Below are 27923 nucleotides of genomic sequence, written 5' to 3' on the forward strand. Positions count from 1 at the left end.
ATATAAAGGGGAGCAGCCAGATATACAAGCCAACTCTTAACCAGAATAAAGAGATATAGATAATAATACATTAATAGTAAAGGACCTCAACACTCCACTCTCTGCAATAGACAGATCATCTCAGCAGAAAATCAACTAAGAAACAAGAGCTTTGAATGACATATTGGAACAGATGGACCTCATAGATATATACAGAACACTACACCCTAGAACAACAGAATACTCATTCTTTTCAAATGCACATGGAACTTTCTCCAGAATAGACCATATTCTGGGTCACAAAACAGATCTCAACCAATACCAAAAGACTGAAATTATTCCCTGAATATTCTCAGACCACAATGCTTTGAAATTGGAACTCAATCACAAGGAAAAATTTGGAAGAAACTCAAACACTTGGAAACTAAGAACCATCCTGCTTAAGAATGATTGGGTAAACCAGGAAATTAAAGAAGAACTTAAGTAATTTATGGAAACCAATGAGAACAATAACACATCAGTCCAAAACCTATGGGACACTGCAACAAAATCCTAGAGGAGAGCATAGGCAGCAACCTCTACGACATCAGCCACAGCAACCTTTATCATGACACATCTCCAAAAGCAAGAGAAACAAAAGATAAAATGAATTTGTGGGACTTCACCAAGATCAAAAGCTTCTGCACAGCCAAGGAAACAGTCAAAAAAACTAAGAGGCAGCCCACAGAATGGGAGAAGATATTTGCAAATGATACTACAGATAAAAGACTGGTATCCAAGATCTACAAAGAACTTCTCAAACTCAATACATGAGAAAAAAATAAATCATAAAATGGGCAAATAGACACTTTTCCAATGATGACATACAAATGGCTAACAGACACATGAAAAAATGTTCAAAATCATTAGCCATCAGGGAAATTCAAATAAAAACCACACTAAGATATCACCTTATGCCAGTTAGAATGGCAAAAATTGACAAGGCAAGAAACAACAATTGTTGGAGAGGATGTGGAGAAAGGGAATCCCTCCTACATTGTTGGTGGGAATGCAAGTTGGTACAGACACTCTGGAAAACAGTGTGGAGGTCCCTTAAGTTAAAAATTGAGCTACCCTATGATCCAGCCATTGCACTACTGGGTATTTACCCCAAAGATACAGACATAGTGACGAGAAGGGCCATATGCATCCCAATAGTCATAGCAGCTCTGTCCACAATAGCTAAATCATGGAAGGAGCCGAGATGCCCTTCAACAGATGACTGGATTAAGAAGTTGTGGTCCATCTATACAATGGAATATTACTCAGCTATCAAAAAAGAACAAGTTCTCAACATTTGCTGCAACATGGACAGCACTGGAGGAGATAATGCTAAGTGAAATAAGTCAAGCAGAGAAAGACAATTATCATATGATTTCTCTCATCTATGGAACATAAGAACTAGGAAGATCGGTAGGGGAAGAAAGGGATAAAGAAAGGGGGGGTAATCAGAAGGGGGGATGAAGCATAAGAGACTATGGACTCTGAGAAACAAACTGAGGGCTTCAGAGGGGAGGGGTGTGGGGGAATGGGATAGGCTGGTGATGGGTAGTAAGGAGGGCACGTATTGCATGGTGCACTGGGTGTTATGTGCAACTAATGAATCATCGAGCTTTACATAAAAAACCAGGGATGTACTGTATGGTGACTAACCTAATAAAAAATATTTAAAAAAACAAAACAAAACCTATGGGACACTGCAAAGGCGGTCCTAAGGGGAAAATACATAGCCATCCAACCCTCACTCAAAAGAATAGAACAATCTAAAATGCAGTCCTTATATTCTCACCTTAAGAAGCTGGAGATAGAACAGAAGAACAGGCCTAACCCATGCATGAGAACACAACTGATTAAGATTAGAGCAGAGATTAATGAATTAGAAACCAGGAGCACAGTAGAGCAGATCGACAAAACTAGAAGCTGGTTCTTTGAAGGAATTAATAAGATCAATAAGCTACTGGCCAAACTTATTCAAAAGAATAGAGAAAGGACCCAAATTCATAAAATTATTAATGAAAGGGGAGATAGCATGACCAACACCAAGGAAATAGAAACAATCATTAGAAATTATTATCAACAACTATATGCCAATAAATTATACAACCTGGAAGAAATGGATGCCTTCCTGGAAACCTATAAACTACCAAGACTGAAACAGGAAGAAATTGAGTATCTAAACAGACTGATTAATCATGAAGAGATTGAATTAGTGATCAGAAAACTCCCAAAAAACAAGAGTCCAGGGCCTGATGGATTCCCTGGGGAATTCTACCAAACATTCAAAGAACAAAGAAGAAATAATATGTATTCTCCTAAAGCTGTTTCAAAAAAATAGAAACAGAAGGAAAACTACCAAACTCATTCTATGAGGCCAGTATTACCTTGATCGCCAAACCAGGCAAAGACCCCATCAAAAAGGAGAATTACAGATCAATATCCTTGATGAATATGGATGCCAAAATTCTCAACAAGATCCTAGCTAATAGGATCCAACAGTACATTAAAAGGATTATCCATCATGACCAAGTGGGATTCATCCCTGGGATGCAAGGGTGGTTCAACATTTGCAAATCAATCAGTGTGATAGATCACAGTAATAAGAGAAGAGACAAGAACCATATGATCCTCTCAATTGATGCAGAAAAAGCCTTTGACAAAATACAGCATCCTTTCCTGATTAAAACCCTTCAGAGTGTAGGGATAGAGGTTACATTCCTCAATTTCATAAAAGCCATCTATGAAAAGCCTACAGCGAATATTATTCTCAATGGGGAAAAGCTGAGAGCCTTTCCTTTAAGATCAGGAACATGACAAGGATGCCCACTCTTGCCATTACTGTTCAACATAGTACTAGAAGTCGTAGCAACAGCAACCAGACAATAAAAAAGAATAAAAGGTATTCAAATTGGCAAAGAAGAAGTCAAACTCTTTCTCTTCACAGACGACATGATACTTTATATGGAAAACCAAAAAGACTCCACCCTCAAATTACTAGAACTCATACAACAATTCAGTAATGTGGCAGGATACAAAATCAATCAGAAATCAGTTGCATTTCTATACACAAACAATGAGACTGAAGAAAGAGAAATTAGGGAATCAGTTCCATTTACAATAGCACCAAAAACCATAAGATATCTCGGAATAAACTTAACCAGAGAGGTGAAGGATCTATACTCTAGAAACTACAGAACACTGATGAAAGACATTGAAGAAGACACAAAAAGATGGAAAAATATTCCATGCTCATGGATTGAAAGAATAAACATAGTTAAAATGTCTATGGTACCCAAAGCAATCTACACTTTCAACGCCATCCCGACCAAAATACCAATGACATTATTCAAAGAGCTGGAACAAACAATCTTAAAATTTGTGTGGAACCTGAAAAGACCCCAAATCACCAAGGAAACGTTGAAAAAGAAAAACAAAGCTGGGGCCATCACGTTGCCTGATTTCAAGCTATACTACAAAGGTGTGATCACCAAAACAGCATGGTACTGGCACAGAAGACACATAGACACATAGACCAATGGAACAGAATAGAGACTCCAGAAATGGACTCCCGACTTTATGGTCAACTAATCTTTGACAAAGCAGGAAAAAACATCCAGTGGGAAAAAGACAGTCTCTTCAATAAATGGTGCTGGGAAAATTGGACAGCTATATGCAAAAGAATGAAACTTGACCACTCTCTTACACCATACACAAAGATAAACTCCAAATGGATGAAAGACCTTGATGTGAGATAGGAATCCATCAAAATCATGGAGGAGAACATAGGCATTAACCTCTTCGACACTGGCCACAGCAACTTTTTTCATGACATGTCTCCAAAGGCAATGGAAACAAAAGAAAAAAAGAACTTTTGGGACTTCATCAAGATAAAAAGTTTCCGCACAGCAAAGGAAACAGTCATCAAAACAAAGAGGCAACCCACAGAATGGGAGAAGATATTTGCAAATGAAACTACAGATAAAAGGCTAGTATCCAAGATCTACAAAGAACTTCTCAAACTCAATACACGAGAAACAAATAATCCAATAAAAAAATGGACAGAAGATATGAACACTTTTCCAATGAAGACATACAAATGGCTAACAGACAAATGAAAAAATGTTCAAAATCATTAGCCATCAGGAAAATTCAAATCAAAACCACATGGAGATACCACATCACGCCAGTTAGAATAGCAAAAATGGACAAGGCAAGAAACAGCAAATGTTGGAGAGGTTGTGGAGAAAGGGGAATCCTCTGTTAATGGGAATGCAAGTTGGTACAGCCGCTTTGGAAAAGTGTGGCGGTCCCACAAAATTTAAAAATAGAGCTACCCTCTGACCCAGCAATTGCACTACTGGGTATTTACCCCAAAGATACAGACGTAGTGAAGAGAAGGGCCATATACACCTCAATGTTCACAGCATTGTCCACAATAGCTAAATTGTGGAAGGAGCCGATATGCCCTTCAACAGACGAATGGATAAAGAAGATGTGGTCCACATATACAATGGAATATTACTCAGCCATCAGAAAGAATGATTACCCAACATTTGCAGCAACATGGATGGGTCTGGAGGAGATTATGCTAAGTGAAATAAGTCAAGCAGAGAAAGACAATTATCATATAGTTTCAGTCATTTATGGAACATAAGGAATAGCAGGGAGATAGGTAGGAGAAGGAAGGGAAGAATGAAGGGGCGGGTAAACTGAAGGGGGAATGAACCATGAGAGACTATGGACTCTGGGAAACAAACTGAGGGTTTCAGAGGGGAGGGGGTGGGGGATTGGGCTAGGCCGGTGATGGGTATTAAGGAGGACACGTATTACATGGAACACTGGGTGTTATACACAAACAATGAATCATGGAACACTACATCAAAAACTAATAATGTACTGTATGGTGACTAACATAACATAATGAAAAATTTTTAAAAAAACATCTCAAGGTAAAATCTTATATAAAATTGGATCTTATGTTTGGATCATGATAATTTATCCTTTACAATACAATGCTTCAATACAATGCTTTTATTAAGATTGTTGCTAAAAAACAAAGAGGGATTTCTTCTTGTACTGTAAAATTATTGTTGGAGATACTATACAGTTTAATACTCCCTAAAACAGGTTCCATATGATTAATTCCTTTTAGACTTAATAGCAAGGAAGAGTCTGATTCTTTGGAACCTGTCCCTTAGACAATACAAAATATGCTACTTAGGTCTTCATTTTTGTCTCAGTGGCTAGGAAGCTCAGATCTAAATGTAATGCTTTAATAATCAGTAAATATTTAAATAATTTTAAATAATTAGCAAATCCTCTTCCCTTTCAATATCTTGATTTTCTATTACAGGATTTGTTATATAGATGTATAATCATTATTAAAACCCATTTTGGAAGAAGATATGGTAATAAATTAAAATAAAACAAATGAAATTCAAGCAACAAAGGTTTTGAGCTTACCTATTCTTCGCTCACTAATATGTTGGGGAAGTAATACCATAATGGGCCTAGAAGGGCGGAAATGGAATTGGAGAGCTACATGCAAATTATGAAGGAAGAGTGTAGAAGCAAATATACTTTGTGATCAGGTGACCAGAGTTTTACTTCTACCAACCTAAAGCTAGAAAAAAAAAATGGAGATTTAAGTTTCCTAACTTTCAAAAGGACTATACCTCCCTAGAAACACTTTCCTGCTGGGAAGTAAGCAAGCAATTCAGAACTTATTACATCTTATTACATCTCCTCATTTCATTATTGGTTTGGTGACATCTTAGATACCTACAGTCTGGCGTACATAAAGAACTTTGACAGAAAGATGCTGTGAGGAATTCAATTTAAATTTTCACAACTGTCAAAAATCAATCAATCATTACAACTGTCAAAAAGAAGAAAACTCTACTTACAAACATCTAAATAGCCACTTTTCCCCCTGAATAATAATAAAAGATATAAATTCTATTCTATAGTCTTACTGACAAAATACTCTAAATCATAAACCACACTCTTCCCCCAGAAAAATCCACAATTACAAAAAATATTATGCTCTCAATAACAGTTCAAAGTTAGTCCCCTTGTTAATTAAAATGAAAAATTTTACCTAACATTTCTTAATAATTTCTTACAAGAGACATTATACACACTTAGATTTTACCTCTTTCAATATCATCCATTGGAGATGCTGGAGACATTTTGTCTTCAGTTGGAGAATGTTTCACAAGATTGGGAGTCCTAGCTGAATTCCGCATTTGTTGCTGCTGTTGCTCTATACGATACTGAATTCTACTACTTCCTTCAACTCTGCAATTAAGAATATCAAAGGTCAAAACAGGGATGATAGAAATTTAACAACCGTAACTTACAATGTTACTAAAATTGACCACTTATTCTTCTCCCTAGGGATCCTTAAAATGATATTCAAAGATTAAAACATTAATTTAGTTCAATATTTAACAAATATTTATTTAACAAATACTTATTGAGCCCTACTATATGCATGATATACACACAGATGGGGGATACAAATGTGAATAAAAACAAGACTACTGCTTAAAATTGAAGACATGAAACATACACAAATTACAAATAAATGGAAATTATACATAAGTGTATAACAAATACAGCATATCTCCTAAATTCTAAAATTATCATTTCTGTTTAAATCAAATCACTTTCACATTTTTCATTCCTAACTTTAAGACATGTTACTAAAGGAGATTCATATACTTTCCTTTATTTTTTTTTAAAGATTTTATTTATTTATTTGACAGAGAGAGAGACAGCTAGCAAGAGAGGGAACACAAGCAGGGAGAGTGGGAGAGGAAGAAGCAGGCTCCCAGCGGAGGAGCCTGATGTGGGGCTCGATCCCAGAACGCTGGGATCACGCCCTGAGCCAAAGGCAGACGCTTAACGACTGAGCCACCCAGGTGCCCCCATATACTTTCTTTTGAATACTTTTAAGAGTATATAATACATTTATGCTGTATCTTCCATGTCCAGTCACCAAATTGTGTCAGTTCTACCTTCACAGAGTATTTAGAACCTCACTGTTCTCTTCATTACTACTTCCAAAAATTATGGTTTATGCATTTTTCTGTTTCCCACATTGTTTCATTTTACTCAACTTGTTTGGTGGATTAATGTTTCAAAAAAATATAAGCATGTCAATCTACTTATACATGGGCACTGCTCTTTTCAAACAGGTCTTACTCACTGGCTCCAAATAAGACAGATATATTCCTGCCCTCAAACTTTGTCTAAAACTTCATTTTCTCTCTGATCAATTAAATATTTTCCAAACTTTCCTACTAATAAAAATACCAGGGCAGAGAGGGGATAATAAAAATAGAGTTTCCCAGGTCCCTTCTCTGATCTGAAGTTGGACTTGGGAACTCATATTTAACAAGCACCCATAATAATTCTTACCATAAAGTATGTTTGGGGGAAAAAAATCTCTAAATCTTTTTAAAAATTTTTTTATTTAAATTCTAGGTAGTTAATGTACAGTATAATATTAATTTCAGGTGTAGAGTTTAGTGATTCACCACTATATACAACACCCAGTGCTCATCACAAGTGCCCTCCTTAATCCCCACCACCTATTTATTTTATTATTTTTTAATGTTTTTTTATTACATTATGTTAGTCACCATACAGTACATCCCTGGTTTCTGATGTAAAGTTCGATGATTCATTAGTTGCGTATAACACCCAGTGCACCATGCAATACGTGCCCTCCTTACTACCCATCACCAGCCTATACCACTCCCCCAGCCCCTCCCCTCTGAAGCCCTCAGCTTGTTTCTCAGAGTCCATAGTCTCTCATGCTTCATTCCCTCTTCTGATTACCCCCCTTTCTTTTTCCTTTTCTTCTCCTACTGATCTTCCTAGTTCTTATGTTCCATAGATGAGAGAAATCATATGATAATTGTCTTTCTCTGCTTGACTTATTTCACTTAGCATTATCTCCTCCAGTGCTGTCCATGTTGCAGCAAATGTTGAGAACTTGTTCTTTTTGATAGCTGAGTATATTCCATAGTATATATGGACCACAACTTCTTAATCCAGTCTTCTGTTGAAGGGCATCTCGGCTCCTTCCATGATTTAGCTATTGTGGACAATGCTGCTATGAACACTGGGATGCATATGGCCCTTCTCTTCACTACGTCTGTATCTTTGGAGTAAATACCCACCACCCATTTTACTCATCCCTCCACCCACCTCCCGTCTGGTAACCATCAGATTGTTCTCTATAGTTAAGAGTATGTTTCTTGGTTTGCCTCTCTCTCTCTTTTTTCCCCATATGTTTATTTGTTTTGTTTCTTAAATTCCACATATGAGTGAAATCATGTTATTTGTCGCTCTCTGACTGACTTATTTCACTTAGCATAACACTCTCTGGCTCCATCCATGTCGTTGCAAATGGCAAGATTTCATTCTTTTTTATGGCTGGGTAACATTCCATTATATGTATACATATACCACATCTTCTTTATCCATTCATCAGTTGGTGGACATTTGGGCTGTTTCCATATTTTGGCTATTTATTGATAACACTGCTATAAACATCAGGGTGCATGTATCCCTTCAAATTCTTAACCTCTCAAGACATCAGTAGGGACTCCCTAAATGCTCCAATACATGCTAACTTCTCCCTTCCTTTAAGTCATAGAACAATTTTTGTCTATGCTATTTTTATGGTTTTTAGTATAGGTCCCTTATATTACATGATAAATGCACCACCAATTTGCAAACAAGAATTTGAGATGTTGAGATGGCTATATTCTTACTGACTTTTTAAATGGAATGATCTGTTAAACCAATTAAAATGCAGACATTTTGAGGTTAGTATTTGTATAAGAAACTTTCCTTTTTCTAGTACCTTACATATTCTAGGTGCTCAATAAATTTTCACTAATGAAGATGAAATTATTTTGGAGAGTGTATAATGGCTCTTTTCAGTCCAATTCTATGAAAGCATCTACAATAGAATAAAAGGTAAACCTACACATATAGAAAACATTTAGAAACAAAAAAGCTTTTATATATCATAGGAAGAAGTGTTAAGGATGTCTACCAAATGTAAACTTGGAAAAAAATTAAAACATCTTTGTACCATGCAGAAATAATCCTTGTATAATAATGTGACTTAATCCAATAATTTCTTTCACTGACATTTCCTTAGCAATTTATTTGTTGATAAAGTAATCTATTTCATTAACCACATACCTTGTTTTTTTTACAGTGATGTTGCTGCTGAGTTTTTCTAGTCGGCATTCTCCAGTGTCATGGTTAATAATTAAAATGCATTCCTTTAAGTAAGGTTTCTTTGAACCTTTGAAAACAGTTACTGGTGGAGTTGAACCCTGTTTAAAAAGTTAATTATCATTACTTGAATTATCACGGAAATTCAGTTGGGAGGCTCTTTGAGATCTTCTGTGTTTCTCAATCTATATTATACCTCAAGTAACCTAACTTCCTAAGTTTATTACTCAGACAACAAGGATTCATAGTAAAAAAGACAGATGAAGCAAAGCTAAGGTCTCAAACCTGCTACCATTGAGGAAAGGGAATAGAGGAAGTACTTGCCCTGAGTCATTAAAGATTTGTTTCATTGGTCTACAACAGGCAATTGGGATTCAATTTTAATGCAACCAATACATTTTACAGATAAGGGAACAGATGCCCTAAATCATATTTCCTACCCACCCTCTTCTTCCTTCATAAGTTTAGTTTTTTTAAAATCTGGTATTTTCTTAAAGTGGCACTTCCCTATATAGATCACCTGTTATGCTAAACCTCACTAATTTTAGCATTATTAAAAGTGGGAAAACCAGATATAACCTTCATGATATGATATAAAAGAAAGTGAGCAGCATCACCTATAGAGTATTCTTGCCTAAACACACACACACACACACACACACACACACACACACACACGGAATCTAACTCTCATCAAGCCTTTAGATAAAACTCTCGGTTTACAGCAAATATAAGGAATAGAGGAAGAAATGAGTAAGATACCTCTAAATAGCAATCCAAGGACTCAAATTACAGTTGATAAGAGATTTGTGCAATATTCTTCTTAAAGATATTTGTATTTCTACTTAGAATAGATCTTAAAATTACAATACATTATTGTACTTTGAGTTCCTGAAGAATAAAGGCCTGGATCATAATTTCTTTTCTTGCTCCTACCACCTAAAGTACAAAACCCTTCACAGATACTAAATGGATGTTGAATATGAACAATATGAACATTTTGATTCTAAGTAACAAGTTAAATAAGGTTTTCATAGTCTCTATACCTGCCTTCCACATTTTGAACAAGTTTTTAAAAAGTAAAGTTTTTTCTTTATTAAATTGAGCACCATTCCTATTTTAAACTTCAATTACTGCCTACCTCCTTATTCCATACTCCAAGAAAGGGGTATTAAAGTATGAGGAAACTCCTAAGCATATGAACTATCTTTGCCTCTAAATAACTATTGTGAGGAAGTGAAATTTAAATCAGAGGCAGCCTGAAAGATAAGAACTCGGCCACCATAGAACTGAGGGTAGAGGGCTCCAGGAAAAGGGAACAGCAAGTGCAAAGGATCTGAGGCCAGAAAGGTGAAGTGAGAGGGAAGGGCTGTGGGAAAGGGAGATGACCTTGGGCAGATGGATGACTGTTAGATCCTGCAGTGTCTTGCTGGCCGTGGGGAGGGTTTGAGATTTTTTCTGCGAGTCATGAGAAGCATTTGGAGGCCTCTAAGGAGAAGGACCATTTATTTATTTATTTATTTACTTACTTACTTAATTAATTTATTGCATCGAGAGCACTTGCAAGCAGGGGGAGGGGCAGAGGGAGAAGAAGAGAGAGAATCCTAAGCAGGCTCCACACCCAGCATGGAACCCAGACTGGAACTGGATCTCAGGATCCTGAGATCATGACCTGAGCCAAAATCAAGAGTCTGATGGTCAACCAACTGAGCCACCCAGGTGCCCCTGGAATTACCTTTTAAAAAGACTGCCTTGTATAAACGTATGTGAACATCTACAGAGTACTAGACACTGTTCCAAGTATTCTGTATGTACAACATTAAACTCATTCAATCCTCAAAAAGAAAAAAAACCTACTGAATACATCTAATCATCTCTATATTTACTGCTATTGCCCAAATTCAGAATCCAATAATCATCTCACCTAGGTTACTATTATCTTCCTCCCTACTCTCCTTCCAGTTTTTCCCCCCATCTGCTGACAGGGAAATCTGATCATGTCTGATTATGAATACCAGGAAAGGAAATTAATCAGTAATGGAAGAGAAAAGTACAATTGTATTCCCAAATAGGAGGGGGGGGAAAAGAAAGGAAAGAAGAGATGGTTAATGAAACTAATAAAACACAAATGAGAGAAAAATTAAAATAACTAATAAATATACTAAAGATGATAGATATAAAAATCAAGTACATCAGCTTTAAACTAAATGTGGTTAGAATTCTCTTAATAAAAACAGAACATGTCTAACTGGGTTTAAAAATAAAACAGAATGGGGCACCTGGGTCACTCAGTCGGTTGAGTGCCCGACTCTTGATTTTGGCTCAGGTCATGATCTCAGGGTCATGATCTCAGGATTGTGAGATTGAGCCCCACATCAGGCTCCATGCTCAGTGTGGAGTCTTGTTTGGGGTTCTCTCTCTCCCTCTCCTTCTGCCCCTACCTCTGCTCACATGCTCTCTCTCTAAAAAACAATAAATAAAATCTAAAAAATATAAAATCTTAAAAATAAAAAAAATCTAAAAAAAAGTTAAAAAATGAAACAATATTCTGTTAACAAAAGATATACTTAAAACAAAATATCAGCTAAATAAAAGAAACAGACACTGAGATTTCATGAACATGCAAATCAAAAGAAAGCAAGGGTGGCAATATTAATATTAGACAAGGTAGTAGTTAAGCTTAAAATCACAAAAACAGAATTAAAAGATATACAGATAAAAGATACAATTCATTAAAAAATATAACCGTAATAGGATGTTCAAATAGAACCAGTCCTAAAATAAGCTGAGGTCCCAAGAATGTGGTGGATTCTTCTCTCATTCGAGTTAAATACTCAGTGGACAGAATCAAACCAGGTTCATCCTGGAAGGCATGTTGCCCAAGAGGGTGGTTTAAAGGGGCATAGTAGCGCATCTGACATACAGAACTTTCACAAGTCCAGTGTTTGGGGGCTAAAGGCATAAGCAACCATTAGAGATGCATTTCCTGCGTAACAGGAAGTTTAGTTGGAAGTTTCCAGTGGACTTTTCATTGAGTCCCACAAAAGTACTCCTCAAAAGAGAGAGACAGCACTAAAGAATACCAAACTTGGACAACACCAATGACAAATCATTATAGTTAATTAAGTCTTTTCCCTTCAAAATTTAACATTTTGAAATTTTATAATAGTCAATTATAGGAATTATTTGTAAGGAAGAGAGATTTGTAAATGCCCAATATTAACCAGCTTAATTGTCTTCACTTTTATTAGGTTCTTCTACTTGGTACTAGCAAAGAAAATCCAGAGGAATGAAAATTAGAAAATCTACCCTATGAAGGAACTGCCAGAAACTGAAGGTACTCTTAAAAGTATAGTATAATAAAAGTTCTATTTTATAGGATGACTTCTAGCTTCTAGTCATTTTCTTACTCAGATGATGAAAGCAAATTCATAAAGAAAATAGAGAATTAAATATCAAACTAACAAATTAACTATCAAACTAACAATCATTACATTTCCACAAAATTAAGAACTCTGAAGAAATGTAAACCTCCTACTTGTTTAAAGAAGTTCTTCACTTCAGGGAAGAAAACACACAAAATGTATTTGAGAATGTAATTTCTATTCTTACTTACAATTGTTCTAGGACTGTATGGCCAGCAGAAAAAAATATTTGCTTTCTACATGTGGTAATTTTAACTATTCTCTTTCATTTCAGCTGTCTAAAAGGGTTATTGGATAAAGTTTAAATTCTTTTGCATTACACATTAAGCCCTTTTTATCTGATTCCTAAATATCTTTCCATCTCCCACTATGTCCCTAGTAGACTCCATCTGATTTAGCCACAGTGGCTTATATGTAGTTCTTCAAATGTAACAGACTTTTTTGTTGCCTTATCTTAGCCCATGTTTTTTTCTTTTCTCTGCCTAAAATGTCTTCCCTCTTTCCTTTACCTGGGTAACTTCAACTCTTCTTCAAGACAGCATAGCCTGGCATCTTTTCTTTCTCTGCTGAGTTCTCTTCTGCACTTTTGTAATATTCTGTGTATACCTCTGTGACAGTCCTTACATTTCTATATTTTAATCAGTTATTTCCTGTCTTCCTCATTAAATGGTAATATTTTTCAGGGCACTGGCTATGTCTAGTCTTCTGCTGTATTCCCAACAGCTGCCTAGCACAGGAGCTACCACACAAACGTACATGTATATATGGCCCATCTGCCCATCTGTTTCTCTTCCTCATGCACATATATACACATACAAATATTGAGACATATTTTTTTGGATATATATCTGGTGGACTTTTGGGGGGGTTACTTCTTCCCAAATTATTTCTTTGCTGTTTTAGAAATTTACAATTTGAAGGCTTGTAAACTTCCTTCTATACTTGTCATTCCCTAAAGAGATATTTCAGTTGAGATCATACTAAACACATGGTGGATGGGACTCTTGCTTAAAGAAGGATATGCATGAATGAGAAAGTTTTATTAATAAATGTAAGAATCCCCATCTGTTTGTAAGAGAAAAAGCAGTGCAAGGAATGAGGATGGAAGGATTATTAATTTGAGAGAAGAATATTCTACATGGCAAAGAAGAACCCAGCTACAGTTTTTTTGCAAACCAATCATCACTGATCAATAATCCTATAATCTGAGACCAGGCTAGTGGTACCTGTTATCAATTTAAGGCTTTTCAATAACTTTTAGAATTAAGGAGATGGTTTAGGTTTTTCTTTAATAAACATCATAAAGCTAAAAAGCCTTAGACATATGGGTACTAAATTTCCAAACTATTTTAGAGATGCCAGCTTTTCATAATAGAGTAATACAAAAGTTTATTCATCCACATGTCTCACGGAATTGGTTGTTCATTTCCTTCAGTTTGTAAGGGAGCAAATGAGAAGCCTCCCCCACAAATTTAATTAACCTTAGGAAAAGTTTCAGAGGCAGCAACTGATATAGTCTGACATAACAGTGGGGTCTCAATAAATAGTGTTGACTGATAAAAAATAAGAAGACTAGAGGACTAGAGGATAGAGAGCTTGCTTGCTCTACCTCTAATCACAACAAATCATCTCATAAATGCATACAAGAGAATGTTGATGAACTGGCACAAAATCACTTCTGTTAAGAAATTAAAGAAAACAAAGAAAAGTAATCTCAGTCCAGTGCTTTCTCTATATGTTAAAATATAAAGTTACAGTCTTTGTGTTCTTTGAGAATAGACCAAGTCAGTATAAAAGAAAAAAAAAGAAACAAATTGATTACAAAGAAATTTCGAACTCAAAAACTGAGAAACCTAGAGCAACAAATAATTTGTCTATTTATGTAAATAGTATTTGACAGTGTTACTTGGAAAATTCTGGAAATTTTTTAAATGGACAAAACTTTGGTTAAATCCTCCCCGACCTAGCCTCTTTCTTTTCTAATCCATTCCCTAAACTATTGCTAAAATCACTCTAAAAGCACAAATCTAATCATGTTACTACTCTGCTTAAAAACCTCTAATGGTACTCTAATACCTATGGAATAAAGTCGAAATTCTACATTAGACGATAATATATTTTTCACAGTTTGATTCCAATCTACCTTTCCAGACTCTACTGCTATCAACCATTTTTTATAATTCTGTCATTTATTCACTACATTAATTCATTTATTCCACGAACTTCTTGTTCTTTCTTTATTAGAGCCATTTACATACTGTTCCTTCTGCCTAGAATAGTCTACTCCCTTTCTGCCTGATGAAATTCTACTTGTCCTTCAAGGCTCAGCGCAAATAGCATCTGCCATGTGAAGCCTTTCAAGATTCTACCAGGCAGAGTTTTTTTTGTTTTTTGTTTTTTTTTAATTCTGGTATGTTAGTCACCATACAGTACTTCATTAGTTTTTGATGTAGTGTTCCATGATTCATTGCTTGCGTATAACACCCAGTGTTCCATGCAATATGTGCCCTCCTTAATACCCTTCACTGGGCTAGCCCATCCCCCCATCCCCTTCCCCTCTAAAACCCTCAGTTTGTTTCCCAGAGTCCATGGTCTCTCGTGGTTCATTTTCCCCTCTGTTTAAGCCCCTTCATTTTTCCCTTCCTTTCCCCCTTCATTTTGCCCTTCCTTCTCCTAATGATCTCCCTGCTATTCCTTATGTTCCACAAATGAGTGAAACCATATGACAATTGTCTTTCTCTGCTTGACTTATTTCACTGAGCATAATCTCCTCCAGTCCCATCCATGCTGATGCAAATGTTGGGTAACCATTCTTTCTGATGGCTGAGTAATATTCCAGGTAGAGTATTTGATTCCACTTATGTGCTTGCACCGAATTTTGTACATGTTCTAACGTATAGCATTAGACATCTGTGTGTCTTTCTGCTATAACAGATTAGGACTAGAAGGCTAGGAATATGCTATCGTTCCTAGTTCAGAGTACAAAATTTGGCTCATAATAATCATTTAATAAGTATATGTTTAGACCTCCAAGTGTTTCAAATAATTTGAAATGATAGTTCTTGAAACTTATTAAATAGATCAAAGTATTTTTTAAAAAGAAAGGGGGGTAATCAGAAGGGGGAATGAAGCATGAGAGACTATGGACTCTGAGAAACAAGCTGAGGGCTTCAGAGGGGAGGGGGGTGGGGGAATGGGATAGGCTGGTGATGGGTAGTAAGGAGGGCACATATTGCATGGTGCACTGGGTGTTATACGCAACTAATGAATCATTGAACTTTACATCAGAAACCAGGGATGTACTGTATGGTGACTAACATAATATAATTTAAAAATATTATAAAAAAAGTATTTTCAGATTGTTTTACCTAAAATAGCTTAAAATAAATTTTTTTTGCTTTGGTATATTTGTTAACTACTTTATCACTACATGAATTGTGTAATTAGTTTCATTTAAATTTAGCAGAAATCCTGCAAAAGGATACTTTCAGTCTAAATATATACAAATACTCACTTCTATATTTGGCAGAGTTATTGTCACCTGTTCACCTTTGCCAACTTCAAGCTCTCCTTCACAGGAAGTGTCAATAGAAGCAGGTTTGAAGTCATCTAAAAATAGAGACAGATATGGATTTTTATAAAATGGAACAATAGCTGGGTACCTGGATATCAAAAATATGAGCATGTTTCAGCGTGATAAATCATTTTGCAACATCCAGTAATTAAAATGGTTTAGAAGAGTCTTCATATTACATATAAAATCCAATCCGTTTATTTCTGTATGTATAATTCCGAGAAAAAAAGAAACAACTAAACTCTAAAATAGTATTCCTCAAACCATGCTCCCTCCGAATCCTGTTTAGGTTAAGATAAACTAGACTAAGATGTTCTACTGCTAAAAAATACATAATGTCAATGTTTTCACAATTTGCTAAAAACTGGTATCAGTAGAATGTTTTCAATTTTCAGTCTTTTTCTCCCGTAATTTTTCTTAAACCACCTTGGGTGTCTACTATCACTTGCCAGCTGTCCTAGCAGAATACATAATTAATGAATACATGGTAAATACATATTTATGGAAAAGCTTAAGAAAAAGCAATCATTGAGTTTAGCAGTTTGAGTTTTTCATGAATCCTACCATTAAAGGATACGTAAATTTAACCAAATCTGCAACTTCGGAAGAACTTAAAATAGGCTTTCATTTTGAGTTAAATCATAATTCAAATGTTATTAAAATATATTACCCAGAAGGAATTTAGAGTGCCCAGATATTTCACATGCTGAACAAGTTTAAAAACCTCTAAGATATGAAAGCCACTTAAAAATAATTCACATCAAATCATATCAATGACCAATAACTCTGATATAGAATTCCTCGGGTAATACATATTTTTCCAAGGTTAACTCTTTATTAAAATATAGCATACATGCAAACTAGAACATGAATAAGCTTTGATGAATTTTCACAAAGTGACACATATGTAATCACCAACCAGATCAAGAGATAGAACATTATCAATCCCTGAAAGGCCTCTCCCAATTACCCCTACCCCAAGAGACTGATCTTTATATTAATAGGGAAGCCAAAGACAAAAAGTTTAAATCCAAAGTACTGAACATTTATTAGAATTTAGGGGACTATAATAGGTAGATCTTGGGAAAAGAGAATCTTCCAGTGCTCATCAAATCATTTGCTGTCAATAAACAAAAGCTGGCCCTGCTTCCCAGTCATAATTATAATGGCTAACATTTATGGAGCACTTACTTCCTGCCAGGCATCATGCTTAACATTTCATATTTAATTCTTATAACAACCCTAAGAAAGGAAATGAAATCCATTCTTAAGTTCCTTAAGCACATATGAATATAAACAATTCACAGAAGTATTCTCTATAATACAATTTATTCTTCATGCTGCTTTAATTCAAAACAGAATACATGCAATATCTCTTAAAACCTTGATGCTTATTTCTAGATTTTAAGAAACAGATAAAAAATAACATAAGCAATATGAAAAATGTGAAAGAATTTGATTTACAGTGTATCTTTAGGTAGTAACATGAGGATAAAGACTGAAAATAAATTGGGGAGTTTGTTAGTAGCAGTAAAGTAATGAGAAAGATAAAAAATAATTTAGGTGTTAAGTTTTTGATGCTTGAAAGAAGTTCTAGAGAAATAAGTGTTAATTAATATCAATTAATTAAAAGACTACAATATTGAAGGAAACAAATCAGAACTGAGCCTTGAGTATCACAGAAATAAAGAGAAAGTAGAAAGCAGAAGACAGGAAAATCCAAGAGAATAAACAAAGATACAAAATAAAATAATAATAACAGCTATTGCTTATATAATTACTTATACAATTATTTTAAAATTTTTCCTAATTACTTTTATCTCAAAGCTTCACAAAAATTCTGTAAAGTAGTGTATATCCCTATCTTACAGATAAGGCAAATGATGGTGGAAGAAATTAAGCCCTTTGCCCAAGATCATGGAATTAATATTTGTTAAAGCTAGAATAAGGAACCACCAAATTTAGTAGACAAAAGATAAGTGGTTGACCAACAACCTCTGATATCAGTTTTATTTAAGATTTTATTTACTTACTAGAGAGAGAGAGAGCACAAGCTGGAGGGGGAGGAACGGGGAGAGAGAGTGAAGCAGATTTCCCACTGAGCGGAGAGCCCCACATGGGGCTCCATCCCAGGACCCCGGGATCATGACCCAAGCCAAAGGCAGACACTTAACCAACTGAGCCACCCAGGTGCCTGATATTAGTCTTATTGATATCAACATTGGTGGAGAAAGAAGATAATTTCAATCTGAGCTAGTAAATATCATTTGAAACCCTAAAGTGAAAATTTCATTTTATAAGGATGTATACAGAATAAATGAAGTAATTACCACTTAAAATGTTTTAATATAAGTAATTTATCATCATGGCCTATGGGGGTACCCAAAATAAAAGTCTTTATTCATCTTAAAGTGTCCACAACATTCTAATTTTAACTATCCTTCAAGGTTCTGCTCACCAGTGTAAGTATTCCTGTAAATATTCCTCAATCTTCTTCATCACTCACATTTAATCACTATGTCTTTTTCCATAATATCTTTCAGAGCCATCTTTTATTATTGCTGAGGACAAAGTAGTTTTCGATCAACGAAAAGCTAAACTATCAAAGTACCTACAGCTTGCTCATCTGCTTTTCTGTTTTTGCTCTTAGAATGTGAATCCTATTTCAAAGTCTCCTCTTCCCTAAAGTAGTTGCTGGGTGGAGCCCTTTCCCTACTCTCCAAAATCTCTCTCCCCCCCCACCCCTTCTGTAGCATTTACCATACCATTCATCAAAACCTAACATAAATGACGTGGCATTATTTACCTCTTCCTGTACATGCCCTTTTGGACTGTAATTTTTTAAAGTATAATGCCTCATACTTTAATTCCTCCTGAATTATGGCTCCTAGCATAATGCCTTTAATATAATGGGCACATATGAGGTCTTTGTAATTGACTCTGGTTCATATGTTTATCCTTCTCTGAACCTTCTCCAAACTTATTTTAAGTATAACCTTATTTCAGTTAAATTATATGCAAAAGGCTTGTTTTCTAATTGTTCCCTGAGGATCAGATTCATCTGTACTTCAAGACTCTCATTTCTTTAGGGTAGATACTGCCATATTCCTTTTGTACTTTTCACTAGTACATTTTTGTTCTCATAGAGGGCACCCATAACTTAATATTTGACAATGAAGAATTCTCTATGATAAATAGGTAAAACAGAAATGACATCCTAGAGTAAAACCATGGTTCTCTGATCTCCCATATTTTTCTGACAGTGACACAAAGGACAATACTGGGATATATGGCTGTCATTTAACTACAGCTAAATAATGCTTTAGAGAAGAGGCCAGAAAGGTAACCCAAAGCAGTGAAGCAGACCAGCGGGGAACCACAGTGAATAAGCCCAATCTCAAGAAGACCACCAACTGCTGTCAAGAGGAATATGGGTTTGGTGTGACCAGGTTATCTTCTGATTTTTGAAAGAGAAGCTGGTAATCCAGATTTCTGTATAAAAGATCTTGATTTTTACATATTTACAACTAATTTCTGTTAAAACAACAACTGTGTGGGTCAAACAAAGCATCTCTAATGTCAAACTCAGCCAATAGGCTGTTAATCTATAACCTCTGTTTTAGTGTTTAAATACAGATTCTTTTCCTTTATAATATATCATCACTTTAGATCTTCACAACAGCTCTTTGAAGATTCTCACCCACATTTTACCAATAGGGAATTCCTCTAAAGTAATGAAGCCAGTAAAAAAATCAAGTCAGGAACTCAAGCCACATACTCCATCCACTCATAACCTATAGCCTTTTTGCCTTATATTCAGTTCTTAACTTTTGCATATATTGGTGGTGGAGGGGTTGTTAGGAGATGAGGAATAATGATAAGTCCCTATGGGAATCTGATGAAATTATAAATCAGCTATAGATTCTCTCCACAGAAAAAAATGCATATATAAATATACATATCAAGTACTGCATAATTTCAAGAGATTCCCAAGTCCCTGAAGCCTAGATGTCTATGGGACAACGATAAGAGACAGAAATGTACTCAAAATATCTGTGGCTTTACTTAATGATAAGCATGAATTTATAATCAATAAATCAAAACTATTCTGAACCTATTCACATTTTTAATTATTTTGCTGTTAGAATAAGTTCTTTTTATTACTTGTTATATTGTCTTTTATTTGCCTTCAAACAAGTTTTTTTAAGTGTGTAACTTTTGAGTTTCAAGTGAATGAAGTATAAACCTAGAATTATAGAATTTGTTGAGTAATCTCATGTTTTCCATATGCTTTCAAATGTCAAATGTATTTTTGAAGTTGCTGTAATTCCAGACTACATACATAGCTTCTTTCTTTCAGTTCTCCTTGGTTTGGAAAACTCACCACCAAATTTACCATTTATTTATTCTTTGTAGATTTCCTTCATCTATGTTATTGCTTCTTTTCTTTAAAGATTTATTTAATTTAGACAAAGAGAGAGAGAGAGAGAGAAGGTGCAGGGGGAAGAGCAGGGGGAGGAGCAGAGGAAGAGAAAGAAAATCTCCCCACGCAGGGGCAGGGCTTGATCTCATGACCCTGAGATCACGACCTGAGCCGAAATCAAGAGTCCAACACAACCAACTGAGCCACCCAGGTGTCCCTATGTTATTTTATTCTTTACAGTACAATCACTTATATTAGATATAGAGTAGAAAAACATTTCCTACTTTGCACTTAATGCTTTTTCAGTCAATGCTGATCACTTTTCTGACTATTTAAGCTGTAGTGTCACATAATGTCTATATCATCATAAAAGAATCACAGTTACTATCATAAATTTACTTGCTGGGATATGAACTAATTCAACTAACTCCAAAACTTATACCCTTTCCAATATACCACATTGATCAGAGAACATTCATCATAAATATAATTTTAATCCCATCTTCATTAGTGTACCTTCTAATGTTTGCTCACACCAAAGCTTAACAACCACTTTTTGGGGAGTGGCTCCACTTGAAGCCTCAGACAATCACCCTGTAGTCACTGCCCATGAGTTCTTCATTTAGTGTCAGCAAAAAGTAGTGTCATTTACAAACTTGGAAATTTCAATATTTAGTTCCTTATCTAGATATAAATTGTAAAATTAACACTAGTCCAAATTTAAAATTTATTTTAGTGCATCCTGTTACTCCAACTCTTCCACCCAGTGAAGTATCTGCTGCTGAACATTTAGCTTATCATTTATAGAACATCCCATGTCTTCCCTACCACATGCCAGACTATATTTTTGATAGGTTTTTATTGCTAAGCCCTGGTAAATGCCTTGAAAGTCTAAGTTAATTACATCCATCGGCATTCCTCATACACACATGAATATAATGCTTCAAGAATAATAGTGACTTGTTGTTTATGCAATCTTATTTAATCCTTAAAAATCTCTGAAATGTAGATACAATAGATATTATTATGACCATTTACATACAAGAAAACTGAGGCTGAGAGTTTAGAGAATGTTCCAAAAGTTGCATTACATACATAGGTGGTGGAGGCCAGAATTCACATCCAGTTTTGTCCAAAGTCTAAGCATATTAGACAGGCATAATTATGTACATAAACATAGAATATTACTTTCTCCCAGATTACGCTGACTCACTTGAGTGTTTGTTATAAATTAGGTCCACCTGAACGAAAGTAAGATTTCCTGTACTATAGTTTCTGTCCCTTACTCTGAGTCCTTAAGAGTGAGCATCATATGGTAAATGAACCTATCCTCAAGGATAATGACTGGTTTTATTCAAATAAATCAAAGATTCTGCCTGCTTCAACAAGAATAAAACTGAGGCTAAAAACCTTTCTTATGTCTCTCACAGCACTAAGAGTGTATTCAAACATCCGGGTTTATTGTGATTGTTATTCCTATGGTTGTTTTGTCCATTTTTATTGCTGTTTTTTCCATTCTTGTGGCTAGATCAACTGATTCTTAAGCTCTAAAGGCACAATTCCAACATGTGGAGAACTTTTATGAATGAGAAGCTTTGAAGCACCTGCAAAGAGTTTTTCAAAGGCTATTTTATATTCTCTTCATTTGGGGTTCATGCCCTTAAAAGAGAATATACACCCAAGTTACATGAAAATATAACAATCAAATGAGTAAAGTTTTATAATCTTAAACTTTGATTTGAAAAATTATTAAAAGGCTACCACAAATCTGAGAAAGAAGAGGAGAGAGGAGAGATTATTTGTGAGAAAGGCATGGAGAAACTAGGTAAGAGCTATATCACACTTTTGGAAAATGCGACTGAAGGAGAGAAAATGTATAGCCAGCACTAGCTGTCTCACTGTGGTTAATGTTGGACGACATAGTATGGCAAAGCAGAAAAAACAAAGGACGGGGTGCCTGGGTGTCTCAGTCAGTTGGGAGGCCGACTCTTGATGTCAGCTTAGGTCTTGATCTCAGTGTGGTGAAAAAAAAGAAAGAAAGACAAAACAAAGGACCCTGTTGAAGATCTTCTGCTTTCAAATAATCTCCCCTGTTTATTCTACTAACTGGATGTTAATTTTGCTTAACAAAACTCTTTTATAAAATGCAAATATATCCTTGGAGAGTTAAACCTATTGGTCTTTTTACCTTTACCCTGAGTTACTATAATTACATTGTCTACAACTTAACTAAACTTTTGGAGAATGTTGAGTTTTAATTGGGTATTTTGATTCAAGCATGTAAAAGTTCAGAGTAAAAACCATGAAGATCTCTGGACAGTCTAAGGACAGGATGACTGAGAAAGGTAGAATGATGAGACACTAAGGAAGAACAGGGCAGGGGAAAGGAAGTGAAAAAATACCTACTTTACAATTTTGCCACAGAAAAATAAGAGGTTATGATTCAAAGATCTTAAAGTTTCCTTTCCGCTCTATAATTCTGAGGGCTACTATGCAAAGAATGAAATATTTTACATACCAAATCATAATATGCTATATTTTCCTTCCTGGAATCTACACCATCCAACATTAAAGTAAAAGAGCTCCTTTCTCGACCTAAACAACATAACAGAGGGTAATTTATCAAAACTAGTTCCAGAGGACAATCAAAAGGAAATAAAAAAGAGAAATAAATATCTTTCTTAAAAAATGAATAACACACCCTCAAGTACTTTGATAATCAGTATTTGGCAACTATCTGAACGATCAGTATTTGGTAACTGTCTGAACGAAATCAGGGGTCCAAAGAGATACAGATTACTGGAATGGTTCAGAATATCTACCCAGGAACACACTAAACAAGAACTCTCATTAGGCAGTGACAGAGAAAGTGAAGAAAAGGGGGAATATTTCCCTACCAGCCTGAAGGCATTCCCTTTCCCTTGCATAATAGTTCAATCCTTTGCACCCTTCCATCTGTCACCTTACTATTTTCCTATCCATCTCTGCATCATCCACCAGTCATGTCTGTCTCCACAATCACACCTGTACATCTCCTCCACAAAGTTTCCTTTTCTCCTTCTTGGTCTCACTTGAATCTCTCTGCCCAGGGATTACCCACACCTGCTCAACTCGGCTCCTTCCACGAAACCTCTGGGACTCCAGGCAGGGCAACGGATAGCGCTGGGCACCCCATTCTCCAGCAGAGTAAGGGGGTCTGTGGGAACACAACTCTGAGAGGTTTGTGCCTCCACACCCGCATATCCAGAGCTCCCCTTTTTCCCGGGGATCGTCCTCACTCACAGCGTATAGTGTGGAAGGCGCAGCGCGGCTGCTTCTCGAAACTCTCGCCTAACTTGAGAACCCGCTCGCGACGGTCCATGTGCGAGGGTCCCGCTGCTCCATTCATCATTCTCTGGCTGCGACTTTGCCTTGGCCACCTGCGCTCACTCCCATCTGCCACCTCATCCTGAAACAGCTGCACTTGGTGTGGCCCGGGCACCCAGGAGACTCCGCCCCGCGCCTCACGCGCGCGGCCCCAGCGGGCACCTCTCGCGTGCTGATTGGCTTCCTGGAGAGGCGCGCCCCGCCCCCTGGCTTCGAGGATCCTGGTCCCGCCTCCAGGTCTCTTCCCGCGTTGCGACGCTCGCCTCCCGGGAAGGCCGCACAGCTGAGGTGCTTGGTTGGAGCAGGGTCCCCTGGAGGAGAACGCGAAGGGAGGATGAGGTAACCCACCTGAGGTGGCGACTGGGGAAGAAGAGAATCTCGGGGTGCCGGGAAGCCAGGGCCACAGGGTTTCTGGGCCAAGCTCCCCGGCCCGTAGGAGCTACCTAACGGGAGAATCTGCGCCTTTCTGTGGAGATCTGTAGTGGAAACTGAGGCCTGGGGAGGGGCGGGAGCGGGGCACAAGGCCCGGTGTCTTGCCCAAGGCATGATACCGCCAAAGTTGGGTCTAGAACCCGGAGCGAAGGAGCCCGCGACCTCAGAGCCTCGGACCTTGGACCTCACTGGAGGCGACGCCGTTACCTCCGCAATCGCCTTCTGATCTTTTCCAGAGAAGTTCCCGGTGGTACTAGGACCGGGACAGGCGACGGGGAGGAAGGGGAAAAAAGATTCGGAGTTAGGAATTACGGTGTTTCAGATCACTTGCAACCAGATTGCATTAGATAGCCTTCTTTTTTTTTTTTTTATGTTTTTTTACTATATTATGTTAGTCACCATACAGTACATCCCCGGTTTCCGATGTAAAGTTCGATGATTCATTAGTTGCGAATTAACACCCAGTGCACCCTGAAATACGTGCCCTCCTTACTACCATCACCAGTCTATCCCATTCCCCCACCCCCCTCCCCTCTGAAGCCCTCAGTTTGTTTCTCAGAGCCCATAGTCTCTCATGCTTCATTCCCCCTTCTTTTATTCATTTCCTTCACAGTGATCCTTGAAGGCAGTAACGGCTCGGCCAGGAAGACGAAATTCCCAAAGGATCAAGGCCTGAGTTCCTACTGTGGCAACAGGGTAGTAGCATTAATAAGCGAAAAATAATTGTCTTTTTTTTCCTGTCAAAAGTTCATGAGTTTAATGGTAAAGATGAGGGAACTGTTGTATTAGAGGAGAAGCACCCAACAGAAAGTTTACATATGGTTGTCATATCGGGTGGTTGTTCTTCAGGATAAGTATGTAGTCAAACTCTACTCCCATACTTTCTTAGCCAAATTTGTCGATTTATTGTTTTAGGCAAGTCCATGAATATGTCTCCCTCAATCTGCTTGTCTAAATTCTACTTTTTTAAGGAGTATTAAGATTGTTTAGTGTGGTAATTAAGTGCTCAGCTTCCGGAGACAGAATTTTTGTATTTCAACCCCAGCTTCATACTTTACAATGTGACTTTACAATGTGACTTCACGCAAACTAAAGTATGCTCATGGTTAAAATTGGGAGGAAAATAATAGTGCTTATTCCTTAGAGTTGTTGAGAGGATTAAATGAATAAATACATGAAAGGATTTAAAACAATTCACAGCACATAGTAAAATCTCTCCAAATGGTTATTATTGACGTATAACTCTACTGCCTAGCAACATTTTAGAACCATCCTTGGTTTCTGCTTTCTTTTCTAAATCTTGAATTATTCTAGAAAGTAGGAATTGCTTTTTTGTTTACTTTATAGATAAGAAAACTGGTTCAGAAAAGCCCAGTCCTCTGACTCTGTGGTCTGTTTTCTTATCATCTGTGTCATCTGTTTGACACTTAAAGTATTTTATATAATTAAGTATTTTATTTTACATGTATGTATATTTGTGTGTGTATACTTTTTCCCAACCAGAACATGAACAAGAGGGACTCTGTCCCATACAAAATTCTTATGACCCATACATCTAACATAGTGCCCTATATATGTGTTGGTGATGATGATTAATGTTTCAGTGGTGTTTTTATTATGTTAACCAGAGGGTAACAACAGTGTTTTAAGCCTATTTTACTTAAAAAAGACTTCCAATTAGAAATCTGAAGTTTCCATATTATAAGAAAGAAGAAAGCAGAGAGTCAAGAAATTGAGTTTTGAAATGCTCAAAGTTTGTGCTTTTATTCCTTGTTTCAGCATATATTTGTTAAGTACCTAGCAGGTACTGGTTAAGGCACTGGTCTAGCCTCTGGGAATATGGCAGTAAATCAGAGAAAAGAAGGGAGCAACTAAGGATGGTATGAGTTTTATTGTCATGAAACTTACTGGTGTGAATTTTCACCAAACATGTGTTAAAATGAAGCAGGTTGTACTAACCCAGGAATTAAAAAAAAAAAAAAATCAGATTAATGAACTAAATAGAGTTAAAAAATGTACCCAAGTGACATTTCAGATTGCTTTGTTTATATCTATTCATGACATATTACTTCAGGAATTTATGATAGCTGTATGCATTTGGTCTTTTCTACAAATCTATAACCTCAACTAACTTAAATATAGTTAGGTTTCTGTCTTACACCATTCACAAATAAATGTGTATTTTTTTTTTAAAGGGACTTTTTTTTTTTTTAGATTTTTATTTATTTATTTGACAGAGACAGCCAGCGAGAGGGAACACAAGCAGGGGGAATGGAAGAGGAAGAAGCAGGCTCCTAGCCGAGGAGCCTGATGTGGGGCTCGATCCCAGAACGCTGGGATCACGCCCTGAGCCAAAGGCAGACGCTTAATGACTGCGCCACCCAGGCGCCCCACAAATAAATGTGCATTGAAAATATAAAGATATAAGTGAATGAAGATAGCACTAAAACAAAACCATAAAAACACCAGAAATAGACTATATTAATAGACTATATTTTAGCTTTTAGGGTAGGGAGGACCTTTCTAAGACTGTCACCAAGGTAGATATCATAGAGTAAAAGACTCTAATACTTGAGTACATGAAAATTGTAAAACTGTGGTAAAGACAGTATAATCAAACTTAATAAATGATAGACAATGAGAAGTTGTTTATAGCCAATGTAAAAGGTAAAGGATTCATATCCATGTATGAAAAGCTGAAAGCTTCTACAAAAGAATAAACCAATAGAAAAATTGTTGAAGCATATGAATAGAAAATATATAAAAGAAGAAATGGCCAGTGAACATGAGTTGTGCCTAATTTGTCTAATAATCAAAACAATACAAATTAAAACAAGATGATACCATTTTTCATCTAGCAGAAATGTAAAAGATAACAGTATGTATTAGTGAAGGCATAGTAAAATGAGCACCCTCATATGTTGTTAGTGGAAATACAAATTGGAAAACCCATTTTGAACACTCATTTGGTTTAAATATATTTTGATGCACTCTCACAAAAGAAGCATAGCGTAATGCATCCATTGGAAAGAGTGAGATAATTGTATCCACTCTCTTGGAAAGTTGTATGTCTACTATGTGCCAGGAGTGACACCAGGAGTTGTGGTGGGCTTTCTTTGAAATATTTTCAGAAAACTTGTATTTTAATGATTTATATTTTACCTAAAGGGATGACATTTTGATGCTTGTATTATGTCCAAGTCTTCAATATAAAGGACAGTGGTGCCAGTGGTGAAGAATAATAGCTAAAAATAAGTGAGTTAGAAGTATGTCATTTGGGAATACATTTTGTGTTTTTTACTGTTTTACATGGAAGAGAATATAATTAACATTGTAGCTAAAACCATAGACTATGGAGTCAGACTGATCTCGATTTGAGTACTAACTCTACCGTGTGCTGGTGGAACTATGATAAGTTTCTTTT

At 36.3% G+C, this 27923-nt stretch overlaps 2 protein-coding genes across 4 annotated transcripts in view; one reads left to right on the plus strand and one right to left on the minus strand.

The window, feature by feature from the left end:
* The window catches only part of EAF2 (ELL associated factor 2), a 49960-nt gene extending 25793 nt beyond the window's left edge, over positions 1 to 24167 (minus strand). Inside the window, exons 1-4 of the mRNA XM_026494578.4 lie at positions 23984 to 24167; positions 16219 to 16313; positions 9244 to 9380; positions 6170 to 6315 (exon numbers count right to left, since the gene is read on the minus strand). Coding sequence (XP_026350363.2) covers positions 6170 to 6315; positions 9244 to 9380; positions 16219 to 16313; positions 23984 to 24092 — 487 coding nt within the window. The 5' untranslated portion in view covers positions 24093 to 24167. The remainder of the gene's footprint in view (positions 1 to 6169; positions 6316 to 9243; positions 9381 to 16218; positions 16314 to 23983) is intronic.
* Positions 24168 to 24275: 108 nt separating this feature from the next.
* IQCB1 (IQ motif containing B1) overlaps positions 24276 to 27923 on the plus strand; it is a 59083-nt gene continuing 55435 nt past the window's right edge. The window contains exons 1-2 of one of the 3 annotated variants that reach the window (XM_026494544.4): positions 24276 to 24406; positions 25113 to 25195. The gene's annotated coding sequence lies outside the window, so the exon portion shown is untranslated. Of the gene's footprint in view, positions 24407 to 25112; positions 25196 to 26721; positions 27755 to 27923 lie in introns of those variants that run through there. The other 2 variants (XM_057306676.1, XM_048215118.2) reach the window with 2 other exon arrangements.

The sequence above is a fragment of the Ursus arctos genome, unplaced genomic scaffold (genome assembly GCF_023065955.2).
Source record: "Ursus arctos isolate Adak ecotype North America unplaced genomic scaffold, UrsArc2.0 scaffold_4, whole genome shotgun sequence".
In the NCBI taxonomy this organism is placed as follows: Eukaryota; Metazoa; Chordata; class Mammalia; order Carnivora; family Ursidae; genus Ursus; species Ursus arctos.